General features: G+C 43.8%; 3 protein-coding genes across 4 annotated transcripts; all 3 read left to right on the forward strand.

Annotated features, from left to right (window-relative positions):
- Window positions 1–981: 981 nt before the first annotated feature.
- Window positions 982–2,707, forward strand: LOC108054044 (myosin regulatory light chain 2). The gene is made up of 3 exons (XM_017136793.1): window positions 982–1,080; window positions 1,761–2,003; window positions 2,176–2,707. The coding sequence occupies exons 1-3, from the start codon at window positions 1,078–1,080 to the stop codon at window positions 2,596–2,598; spliced, it is 669 nt and encodes a 222-aa protein (XP_016992282.1). The 5' UTR covers window positions 982–1,077; the 3' UTR covers window positions 2,599–2,707.
- A 113-nt stretch (window positions 2,708–2,820) lies between these two features.
- LOC108054043 lies at window positions 2,821–9,101 on the forward strand. Its single transcript, XM_017136792.2, has 10 exons — window positions 2,821–4,576; window positions 4,992–5,904; window positions 5,964–6,516; window positions 6,580–7,236; window positions 7,297–7,580; window positions 7,635–7,956; window positions 8,018–8,102; window positions 8,205–8,394; window positions 8,463–8,743; window positions 8,802–9,101. The coding sequence occupies exons 1-10, from the start codon at window positions 4,510–4,512 to the stop codon at window positions 8,909–8,911; spliced, it is 3,462 nt and encodes a 1,153-aa protein (XP_016992281.1). The 5' UTR covers window positions 2,821–4,509; the 3' UTR covers window positions 8,912–9,101.
- A 277-nt stretch (window positions 9,102–9,378) lies between these two features.
- Window positions 9,379–11,396, forward strand: LOC108054047. Of its 2 annotated transcripts, XM_017136797.2 has the most exons (3): window positions 9,379–9,776; window positions 10,062–10,872; window positions 10,937–11,396. In XM_017136797.2, exons 1-3 carry the CDS (start codon window positions 9,450–9,452, stop codon window positions 11,071–11,073), a joined length of 1,275 nt encoding a protein of 424 aa, XP_016992286.1. In that variant the 5' UTR covers window positions 9,379–9,449; the 3' UTR covers window positions 11,074–11,396. The 2 variants fall into 2 exon arrangements, with proteins under 2 accessions (XP_016992286.1, XP_016992285.1); XM_017136796.2 differs by having other exon boundaries at window positions 9,424–9,776; window positions 10,062–11,395.
- The last annotated feature ends 932 nt before the right edge of the window (window positions 11,397–12,328 follow it).

The following is a 12,328-nucleotide window of genomic DNA, read 5'->3' on the forward strand; positions in this document are numbered from 1 at the left end:
GACTTATTCTATTATTCTATTATTTGCATAATTCTCCCAATTTTAAACATATTTTAAAATATATATTTTATTTGGGATATGTATATATATTCATGCAGTAAGAAGGTTAATGTATCATGACGTGGTACAACAAAGTTTTGAAATTAAAATAGAAAAAAATAAAATCAAAAATCTCCGCATTGTTATGCAATGTCTATGGATTATCAGCATATAGATAAAGTCAGATGTTTATTCCACATTTGTGGCCAAAATAACTCTGGTTCAATATCGGGTTCGTTGGATATTTATGCGACACGAAATCCGTCCGATCTTTGTGTGTATACAGATCTATAGATTTGGAATTCTCGGCGCTCTTCATATTGCACAATGTACGGGGCATTTCGAAAACAGAAAAAGAAACGTAAAATAGGCAAGGCAAAACATCGAGTATATAGGCATGAATAGACTTATGTTATAAGTTGGATATGTATGTGCTGCTGCCAAGGGAAATGTAGGTGATTTCAGCGCAAGAGGACACCTTTGGGAGGGTGGCCTCTAGAAAAGTGATGGGCCGAGCAGAGCAAAATAAAAGAAAACAAAACAAAATCTGAACATGGGGAAATGTATCCACAACAGAGAGCCGAACCAATCCGAATCGCACCGAAATAAATTCCGAACATATGTATAGGCTTCTGCGCCAAAAGCCAAAGCCAAAAGCATTTTCTCTGCCTTTAAAATTAGATTTTTGATTAGAGCAGCGGCCGATGAGTAAACAACTCGGATACAGCTACACCATGGGCTATACCCCATGGCTATAGCTATATAGATATAGCCGCCACCACCCCGCCGATCGCCTGGGCGGACCTCGCCTTGCAGATACTAAAAAAGGCATCACGAATATTGCAGACACAGATACAGCGAATGGCACCCGAAAATTCCCGAAGATTGCCGAATCCCCGCCGAAGTGCCCCAATGGGTAGAAGAAGAAGAGCTCCTCCGAGCTCTTAAAACATCATTGTCTTGGCGATAAAATCAGCCAGAGATTCAGTGTGCTCTGACGGCTCGACTCGATTAGACAACACATCAAAGTTCAGCACCATGGTAAGGATACGTCCCGGAATATCAACCGAACTGAATACCGAACCGAACTGGACCTTCAGTGACTGGATATAAGCAGCAAGGATATTGACCGATCAGTGCAGTGAATCATTTGCATTCGAGAAACAAAAAGAAGATATGAATATGAAGTGAACATAACTCCATGGTGACCCCAATTCACCTTTTCATAGTGAGAATAGTGCAGAAAATTCTATAAATGGATCGATCCGAGTGTTACGCGTCAGTAACGTAATCCGATATCCGTGTCGGGGAGCGAGCGACACGGCGAAGAGCTTACGTAACATGCGAACGGGCTATTTTTAGCCAAGTGGAAAACTTTTCGCCCCAGATACATATTTTCTGGCCTATTCGAGAAAACTTCCTAATGGGCAACCTTTCCAATGGAAAACCTTCTTATGGATTACTTTCAATTTCAATTGATGACTTTTAAATGAAGAAACATCCTTCAAACTGGAGAATCTTCCATTACACATCCTAGAAATGAATATTGGATGATAGATCCATAAAAAGTATACATTTTCAATTCAGACTTTCCAAATGGAAACTTCCTGACTTTCTAAAAGTTCAAGATTATCCAAACAGGGACCATCTGACTGACCACCGACTCTGTAACCCTCGAATACCCCAACTCCTACTAATTTAACCCCTCTTTCTTCCCCCAGGCCGATGAGAAGAAGAAGGTTAAGAAGAAGAAGACCAAGGAAGAGGGTGGTACTTCCGAAACCGCTTCTGAGGCCGCATCCGAGGCAGCAACCCCGGCACCAGCCGCAACTCCTGCCCCGGCCGCATCCGCCACTGGTTCGAAGAGAGCGTCGGGCGGATCCCGCGGCTCCAGGAAGTCGAAGCGCGCTGGCTCCTCGGTCTTCTCTGTGTTCTCGCAGAAGCAGATCGCCGAGTTCAAGGAGGTGAGTGTTGGGCGCATCTATCAACCCACATCTATCATTCCATTCCACTCCACTCCGATCCCGAACCCATCCAATCACCCATTGTACAAGCATCTATCGCACTTGTCAAGGACCAAGTCACCAACCCACTCTTTCTTTCTATCTCTCTGTCTCTCTGTGCGGGATCGATTAGGCCTTCCAACTCATGGATGCCGACAAGGACGGTATTATTGGCAAGAACGATCTGCGCGCTGCCTTCGACTCCGTCGGCAAGATCGCCAACGACAAGGAGTTGGACGCTATGCTGGGCGAGGCCTCGGGTCCGATCAACTTCACCCAGTTGCTGACCCTGTTCGCCAACCGCATGGCCACCTCCGGTGCCAACGATGAAGACGAAGTTGTTATTGCTGCCTTCAAAACATTCGATAACGATGGTCTCATCGACGGTGACAAATTCCGCGAAATGCTCATGAACTTCGGTGACAAGTTCACCATGAAGGAGGTCGATGATGCCTACGATCAGATGGTGATCGACGACAAGAACCAGATCGATACCGCCGCCCTGATCGAGATGCTCACCGGCAAGGGTGAAGATGAGGAGGAGGAGGCCGCCTAAGGCACCCGAGATCACATCCTAACTTCTAACTCAGCATCCATCTTACAGCCAGAATCAGAACGTTAAATCAATCAGTCAAATCAGTAATAATAAACGTAATTAAAAGAAACGCTCGTTTACATATGTAGATTCTCAGTATCTTGTAATCTCTTTTTTGTTAACCACCACCACCAAGAACAACCAACACCACCAACAAGATCAGCAACATCCGATCACAACTGAAACTGAACTTCTTCAGCAACTTTTGGTAGCGATCAGAACCATTTACCATGTATCTGTCCATCATAGTTAGGGATACTTACGATCACGTTCACTGTCACGGCAAGAACTGACGCGTTAGTTTTCTAGTTGATTTACTGTTAAATTTTACACGTAAAATTTATAAAACAAATGCTATCTATTTTATTTAAAAACACCTATAAAATCAACAAAAAAACTTAAAAACAACAACCAAGCCGTGTCTATTTTAATCGCTGCCCGTTGAAGAATCCCAAAGAGAGATGAATACCAGATCGAGATCGAGGTCGAAATGATAATGAAAATGAGGATGTGATGATGTAGGGAGGACGAGGTCGAAGACGAAGACGAATATGAAGATGATGTTGATGTTGATGGGTAGCCAGGCTGGATTCGTTAGGCCCGGACCCACGAGTTGAATTTGAATATGAATATGAGTTTTTAAACGAGTTTTGTGAGTTTTGATGTTCTTTTTTCGTTCGTTAAATCTCGCAGGACCAGGAGAGAGAGAGGCAAACCTATAGCAAACTATTGTTAGGGACATTTAACTGAGAGCCAATTATTTATCCTTCTATAAACACAATATTTATCGTTATGCATATCTATCGTTCGTTATTCAGTTTCAATTTCAATATCAATTACGATTATCAGTTATGAGTTATCAATATTATTGCAAGTTATCGAGAGTTAGGCTAATAACAAAGAAACATTAAGTTCATTCACTCAAATTGTTTAATGCGAATTTACATAACTTAATCACCACCACTACCACAACTTTCTGCTTATGAACTATCAAAGCGTTATAAACCACCCAAAACAAAGAAAACAACAACCCAATATGATATCTGAAATATGAAGAAACGATCAAACAACCAACCCAGTGTTTCTAGTTAATGCGTTTCGAAGCTTCGAGGAGGATCCTCTTCCCCCCCAGGGTGGGGATGGGGGGGTTTGGATGATTTAGTTTGAATAAGGTACCCATAACCACTAGTACCTAGGCTGATCGGAAGAAGCCACACTTTATACCATGTATGTTACTTACACTCAACACTCAACACTCGACACGAGCACACACCACACACCAATCCATTTCAAAATGCAACATGCAACAAGTTGTTAAATGCGAATCGAATCTTTACTTCAGTATAAATTAAGCTATACACGGCAAAATGAAGAATTCTAAACAAATTATAACCCGGTCAGAAATATTAACAAAAAAAACTATCTACAAAAATAGTAAACAAGTAACTGTTTTTATACAACATAACTAGATGATGATACGATGACGAAGTCTTGGAATAAAGCATAAGCGAGTCGTCTTGAAAAAACAACTAATCCATTGCAGTTTGACTTTCTCAGGGGAGGGGGCTCTCGGGGGTATGGACCTCGCAATATCTGACTCAGCTGAGCCGTGCCGGAAACCAGTTACAGGTCAAAACAAAACCACCGATAAAACTGGGGAGCCAACAAAGCGGAGCGCAGTGGCAAACTCCCCACACTTGGCCAAGTCGATGGCCAAAGCCGAAACCTTCGGGGTACTAGTTTTCAGTTTTCAGTCGAGTTTCGAGGCGCACGCATGCGCAATACGATGTGAAAGTCAGCCACGATTGCCACATCCAATTGAAAATTACTTTTTGCAGTAATCTGGTTATTCCGGGAGGGAAAACCAGAACTATGACTCAAGTGGGACACCTTTTGTGGTTCACGGCAGCCTGCTGGATTACTTCATTTTTAAGTGGCGGTAAGTGCTGGGAATCGATCGCATTGTATGCTAATCTTGCGTGGCTGAAGAAATTGAAAGTATCTCAGGCTGTGTCTGCAACATCTCACCACGCACTTAAGTGCACAGGGAAAAATAATGACAAAAATTTGAGTTCTATCAGATAGATTTTTACCTATAAATTATTGTAACATTACGAGTTAAATGTAAACCAATGTAAATAGTTGTTTTATTGAACTTAAAATTTTTATTTACCAAATTGTAGATTCGCGTTTTTTTTATCAAAAGAGGAATACAATATTTAAAACCCGGAATTCAAAAAAAATATTTATATTAATTTATATTTAGGTGTTAATCTAATTTCTCTCTGTGTAGCCTTGTGATAACTCACCACACTCTCGATCAAACACTCTCACTCTTATTTTTCATCACTCAGCTGATGCACAGCATCTGATCGCATATATCTCACAAAGAGGTCTGCATGGAGAGATTACTTTCCGGCAAATGAATGCCACCAGGGTGGAAATCAAGGCTAGTCTAGAGGCCACTCTTCAGTATCCCGATCAAGTATGGAGTTGGGGAGTACGCCGATTCCCAGTGGATTACACTAATATCGATCCCGAAGATCGTTGCGAACTGAATCGCTTGGGTTCCCAAGTAGTAAGCTTCGATGAGGATCTGGAATACCTGGTGCTCCCTGGAAATGAAACTTCCACATGGGAGCGGAACATGCAGCTGATTGGAGATCGAGGAATCTGGGGCAAATCGTTGGTCCTTACGGAGATCAACTCCAATGCCAGGATTTGCGCCACCATCACCACCATCCAAAGTTCCGTAGAACATATGGCAGAGGCCCGTTTCAACACACCCGTAGCCGGATCCGTTCACTTCCGTTGGTTGGCTCCGGCGGAAGGAGCTGTTGGAGATACGTTGATTTACTCCGATCTGTACCATATCAGGGAACAACCACCGGCTTTGGAGGAGGATAAAAGTCAAGCGGCATCTTTCACCCAACACCACTGGAAGATCTATGTGACGGACATCTTTAAGCATGATCACCACCGTACCGAGGATAACTGCAACTTCCTGCAGCTGGTTTTCGATCCCCAAGGTGGTGGAGCAGGAAATGGCATTGGTGATCTAGATGCGCGTCTTGGAAGGATTGGGGTGGCCAAAAATTCTCTTCGTTCGCCACAGCGCAGTGTTTTTAGGGATGCTCAGCTGGCTCTGTTGCCTTCAGATCTCACCATTCCCCACAGGACCCTCTACTTGGTGCTTTTTGATAACCAGCATCCGGATTCGTATCTCGCTTGTACCAAGATTCGGCATGTCCAACCACTGACATACAAGTGAGAGGGATTTTAAATTCCATATATTCCATATTTATTTATTTTATTTTTAACCGCAGAACTTTCATCAACTCCGGCGGTGTCAAGGGGGAAGTAACCTTCATGCAGCGCTCCAAATTCGACCCCACTTTCCTCAATTTCACCTTGGGAGCACCACTTTCCCAGCATGTCAGTCGAAAGTTTGCCGAAGATGTGGCCGCCTTCCGGATACACAGTCTGCCACCAGTGCCACAAAGGATGGGTCACGAGGACTACTGTCTGACCACTGGAGACATGCATAATCCCCGCGAGACAAATGACAATATACCGCCTCCCGGTTATGGAACCCAGGAGCAGTATCCCTTGGGCGATCTCTCTGGGAAGCTGCAGGGTCGCAACAAGGGTTACTGGCATCAGTACGTTTTGCCCGGAACGAGTTCCGAGTTAAATGGCCTCTATTGGGATGTCTTCCTGCCCCTTCAAGGACGTCATAGCATTGATCAGAGGAGTTTGGTCATATACACATTCAATAGAACTGATGTCTCAAATATCACAAAAAGTATATGGGGCTGTTCTAGTTTGGGGCAATATCAGCGGAATGGGGTGTATCAGCAGGACATGGTTACGGCTCAGGTTAGTGGATGAATTAATACATTATTTTGTTAATCTATTTAACTTTTTATATCTAATGTTCAGGTTCTTTTCCGTTATCCTGTGGTGGGTCGTGTGATCTTCCGACAGCCGGCGGAGCAGCCTTGGCAGGACACCACTGTACTATTTGAGTACCTAATCCAGGCGGATGGATCCACTCAGAATACGACCTACGAACACCGCTGGGCAATCCACAGTAATGCGCCTGGGAAGGACTTTTACGATTGGCAGCAGCGCTGCATCTCCGCAGGACCCGTCTATAATCCCTTCCGAGTGGACTGGGGCAATCGTAGTGTGGATGACTTCTGCCAACCCAACTTGCCCTCGATGTGCCAAATGGGCGCCATGGATGCGAGGTCGGGCAGACTCACCATCGCCGGAGGCAGAAGGGTGGCCCAGAAAATTAGCAGGAGGATGTTTGTGGATGGAAATCTTCCGCTCTCTGGTCGGCATGGCATCCTGGGGAAATCCCTGGTCATCTATGAGGATAGTGGGCCAAAAGCCAGGGGCGAACGATTGGCCTGCTCCGCGGTGATTGGACACTTCCGGAGGAAAGTGGTGGCCAAGGAGTGGTACGCCAACGGAGATCCTTTGACTGTTAGTGGTCGGGTAGAGATCACCCAGCAATCGGAGTACGATGTCAGCAATGTGGAAGTGCAACTTAAGGGACTGCAAGATAACACTGGCTATCACATTCACAGGGTATTTATTCTATTACATAGACTCTTTAAATTAATCTTATTAAATTCAAATTTATTCCAGACTCCCGTGGAAGCCAATTTAGCCTTTCCCTGCGAGTCCTCCACTTTATATGGCCACTGGAATCCCTTCGACGTTAGTCCAAAGTCATCACCTCCTTCTAGAAGGGGCACCACTGACCAATACGAGATGGGAGATCTGAGTGGAAAATTCGGGGGTCTGGAAGGAGTCACCCAGTTCGAGGATGCTTACAATGACACGAATCTTCCTCTATTCGGGTACAACAGCATTATTGGGCGATCTGTTGTTATTCAGAAGAAACAGAAAAATGCAAGATGGGCCTGCAGGTAAGGAACCCTCTTCTTGTTAAGATGTTCACATATTTTAATCTCTAATTTTAGTACTTTGGAGCGTGGCTATAGTCCCAGCGAGGCCAGGGAACTCAGAGCCATCGCCTCATTCCATCATCCCACGGGCTATGCCTATGGTTACGTTAAGATGACGCAGCTGATCCACAATGATGGTAGCCAGTCCGAGACAGTGATCGAGGTGAAGTTACGGCATCCGGGAAAGAACGATCGGAACTCCACGAGGAACCACAATTGGCAGATCTTTGTTAATCCCGTGGGAGTGGATGCAGCCGTAAAGCCCACAAACACACGTTGTGTGGCTGGGGGATACGTTTGGAATCCCTACTATACACAGCTGGCAGATCCTTTAAATGTTAGTTATCTAATTATGGTGAAAGTATGTTCTTTATTCTAATAAGGATTTATTTTTGTAGCTGGATCTGTATGAGCAGGAATGCAGTCCCGATAATCCTCTGCGCTGCTACGTGGGCGATGTGGGCGCTCGTTTGGGAACTATAGGTAAGTGATAGTTTATTTGAACTCCATAAAAAATAAAGTCCCACCCAAAAGAATATTATACAATTTCATAACAAAATACTTATAAAATATATCTATAATTAGATCTTGGTGGTGAACGCGTAGTCCTAACCGACTCCAACTTTCCTTTGGAGGCACCTGTAGGAGCCATTGGACGATCCATTGTGATCTTTGGACCCGATCACTCCCACGAGCGATTTGCCTGTGCGAATATTGAGCCCGATCACAATGTCATTAAATACATAAACCTTCAAAAGCCACCTCGCTTCGTGGTGTAAGTATACCAATATTTATCTTTTATGTACCTTAACTAATTTTGAATTGATATTAATATATATATAGTGCCCAGTTTCTGGAGGAATTGCGATCCGTGATGGGAATCCCAGAGTGGATGTTGGATGTGGATGCCCGAAAGACCAAGGAACTGCATGGCGGCGCCTGCATCCAGATGATTATCCACTTCAAGGGCCCTCTGGCCCATCGCCTGGAGTTGGATATGTCCCGTTTGATAGCCGCCGGTAGATTGGATGCTCCCAGTTTGTTTATTCCAGGTTACGTGAACCAAAAGCGAAAGGCCACCATATCATATCGCACCTGCGGAGTTAGGGATACCAATGAGAAACGTAAGTGGTCTAGAATCCAAGATTTAATATAGAGTAACTTATTCTATCTATCCAACAGGCACCAAAAACTTCAGGGGCGGTTTTTACTCTACAAGCTCAGCTCCAACCGAACCAAAGCCTTTCTTTTTAGCTTTCGTAGTCATCGGCTTAGCCCTTAGGTTCCTGTAAATTGTATAGCATTTTATTATTATTAAAAATCTGTCAGTATATTTCTGTACTTAATACTCAAATCGAGTTTCAATATCATTGTAGTCATAGCTTCTAGATGTCTGTAAATTTGAGGGCTTATATTTTAGAAAAAATAATTTATTTATGCCTGTAAATACTCAATAAATAAATTTTTAAAAACTGTACAGTATTTATTATTGTAGTTCTCTTATTATTTTATATATATATTTCTTGGCTCCAAAATAGCTATACATGTGGTTTTCTTAAAGTTTTTGATTTCAAGATACGATATATAAAACACATGGTGCTCAGCATGGTGGTGGATTTACTTGGTCCACATAACTCAGAACTGACCTACATCTTGGGATTTCGAGCATATCTCACCACTCAGAGAGACCCACCACTTTGGATTTATTTCTGCGCATGAGTGTGCCCAATCGATTTTTCACTACATACATACATCCCTCGTTCAAACGACGCAGGCAGTCTTTGATGTTAGAGACCCCAGTGAAGACGCACATTTCCATTTAACTCCAGAATGCAGCTGATTCCCGTGGCGACCTTGCTGTGCCTGGCATTTGGCAGCTGCACTGCGTCCATAAGTGGACCGTTCATCTTGTGGGGCCACTCCAGGGTGTCTGACCTGCAGCCCCAGGCTTTGGTGGACTCGAGCAGCAGGGAACTCCCACTGACGCAACTCTTCACGGAGGCCAAGGCAATTGTGGTCTTTGTGCGGAACTCAACCAGTCGACTGGAGGGAACTAAGTATCCCAGATTCCAGAATCTGGTGAAGAGTGGAGCTTGGACTTACATGCCGCAAAGGAGTCTTGCAGCGGAGCCATTCGGTCTGAATGCCAACATTGAGGTTAGTTGTGAGCTATTAATAGGAAATAATTGCCAAGTCAATCAAATTTTGTTGAAGTTCATATCATTTATAGTAGAATAAAATGCTCGTGCATGTTATTAGGCAAACAAAATGATCTTAATCTTTTTATAAACACACAAAGTGATATGAGTTATTTATAGTTATTCTATCTATTTACTTATTACTAAGAATATTAATAAAACTGTTTGCTTGAATGATATTATAGGCTTTTTATTATTTTATTATTTTTTGTGGGGCTAATATTAATCCACTTTCATTTTTTAGGTGGTAAGCCTTTCGGGACACGGAGAAGAGGACGACGCGGAGATCTTGACGGTCTACAACGAAGCCTTGAACACCTACGGCCGAGGAGAAGTGCTGGGAATCCTGGCCAGCCGCGAGGAGGAGGCGCACTTCCTGGCCAAGCGAGAGGCTGCTGCCGCTGGCGAGGCAGAGGAGGAGAAACCCAAGGCACCGGAGGGTCCGGAGGAGACCGAGGCTAGTTTCATCTACGTGGCCGAGGGCAACAAGGCGGTGCTGAGTCTCAGTGAAGCATTGGAACTCCGGCTGACCAATGAGACCCTGAAGCTGGAGGAGCACATCAAGCAGATCACCTTCGACGATCAGCGAACCAAGGGATATGGTCGATTGAGCATCACCTTCATGTGCAACGGGGAGAAGTGTGCGCTGCGTTTTAAATTCACGCTGATCCGGGGATCCTGGACGTTGCGCAATGTGGAGGTGGAGTACAGGGAGCTAAAGAGTGTGCTGGTGGCGCGGGGAGATGAGTACACCCTGCCCTCGGCTCCACTGGGATTCTCGTATCGCTGCTCGGCGGAGAATCTAAAATTCATGAATCCCGCCCGGAATGAGACCATTCAGAGCCTGCTCATCAAGGATTACCAGGTGCAACCGTGGCTGAATGGACGTCAGGAGTATGGAGAGGTCTACGATTGCGTGGGATTCATTTCGGCCCCAATCCTGGCTGGACTCTTCGTGGTGACCCTGCTCCTTGGCATCCTGGGACTCGGAATCTCCGCCATGCTCAGCATGCACACGCCCAATCGATTCGAGAGTTCGCGCAGCAAGCAGTTGACCTTCACCATACAGGAGTAGATAGTCCATTGAGAACTGCATCTCTAATGACCCAACAGATCGCGGGGGAGCCATGTTTATCCAGATCACCTATGTGGCTTTCAAGCCCCTGGCCTTGCTCACCCTGGCCATCGAGCTCTTCCTCATCCATCTGCTATTCGTGTTGATCGTGCTTTACGTGTATGTGCTATGGTATTACTGAAATCAAGTCCGCAATTGATATGAACAATTTAAAATATATAAATCTGAAAGCCGAAGCAAGTGAAGTTTCTTTAAAAGTGGTTGAAATAAAGTGTTTAAAAATAAAACAGATTTGTCAAGAAGAATATTAAATATATCTGCCAAGTACTTTGAATACCGATAATTTTGTTTAAATAGTAATCCAACAATAAAATATTTAATGGGCTTTAAATACTGTTACAAACTACATAAAGAAATCGAAATTAAACTCCTAATAAAATAATCCGTAAAGGTAAATGATATTTGAAAATAATAAAGCATACTATCTCTTATATGTCTTGTAAACAGGAAAACAAAGTCGTTCAGTAATGGGAAGTGTTAGTAATAAAATATATTTATTTATTGGGGCCTCTAAAGCTTTCTATAGATATATCGGTTATTTACAAACGCGCCAGCCTCTCTCTTTGATCTCAAGCCAAAGTTCAGCCCACAGGAAAAAGTGAAAAGCGATGAAATTCTGCACAGACTGCCAAAAAAGGATGAGAGGAGTCTGGCTGGAAATTCTGGTTATCTTGGCGGCGGCTCACTTTTGTTTTTACCCATTTCTTTTCCCCCGATCAGCAGCTCACTTTCAATGGTCCCGCAGCGGCAGTGTGCGCAATTAAGCCGCTTTGAACGATAGAGGTGCGTGCGGGAGCTACACTCAAAAAAATAGTGAGTATACTTATTTCTTATATAGGACATGCCATACATAATTGATTTATTTGTCGGATAAATAAATAAGGTTTACGGTAAGGGAAATGCCTTTCAATGGTGTAAGTAGTTTTAATCACCTTTTTGAACTGAACTGAACAGAAGCTAAACCGCAACTTCTTGAGTTTTATTAACTTATTGAAGAATTTAATGAATTTAAATTTTGTTCCCATTCCTGTTTAGAAATTGTTAAAATTAATAACCATTTTTCTGAATCAATTTCCCGGTGTAGAAGTATCTGTATCTTTGGCTGGACCCCGAGCCAAGCCCAGTCTGGAAGCTAAGGCCTCGCTTATTTATGCATCATTAAGTCACGCCAATGGCTCGTTTGGGCCACTTTGGTTTATTTTGCGTATGCGTTTGTCCGGCCAGTTTTTCGGCTCAATTTCTGTTTCTACGACTGACACTCGACACCAGACAGAAGACAGGGGACAGAAGACAGCCGCTGCTGGCTGTGGGCCACCCACTTTTCTCGACAGATTTTCCAAAATATATGTGTGCAGCATCCCCCCCTCACCAACCAA

Source organism: Drosophila rhopaloa, unplaced genomic scaffold (genome assembly GCF_018152115.1).
Source record: "Drosophila rhopaloa isolate 14029-0021.01 unplaced genomic scaffold, ASM1815211v1 contig_167, whole genome shotgun sequence".
NCBI classification, from domain to species: Eukaryota; Metazoa; Arthropoda; class Insecta; order Diptera; family Drosophilidae; genus Drosophila; species Drosophila rhopaloa.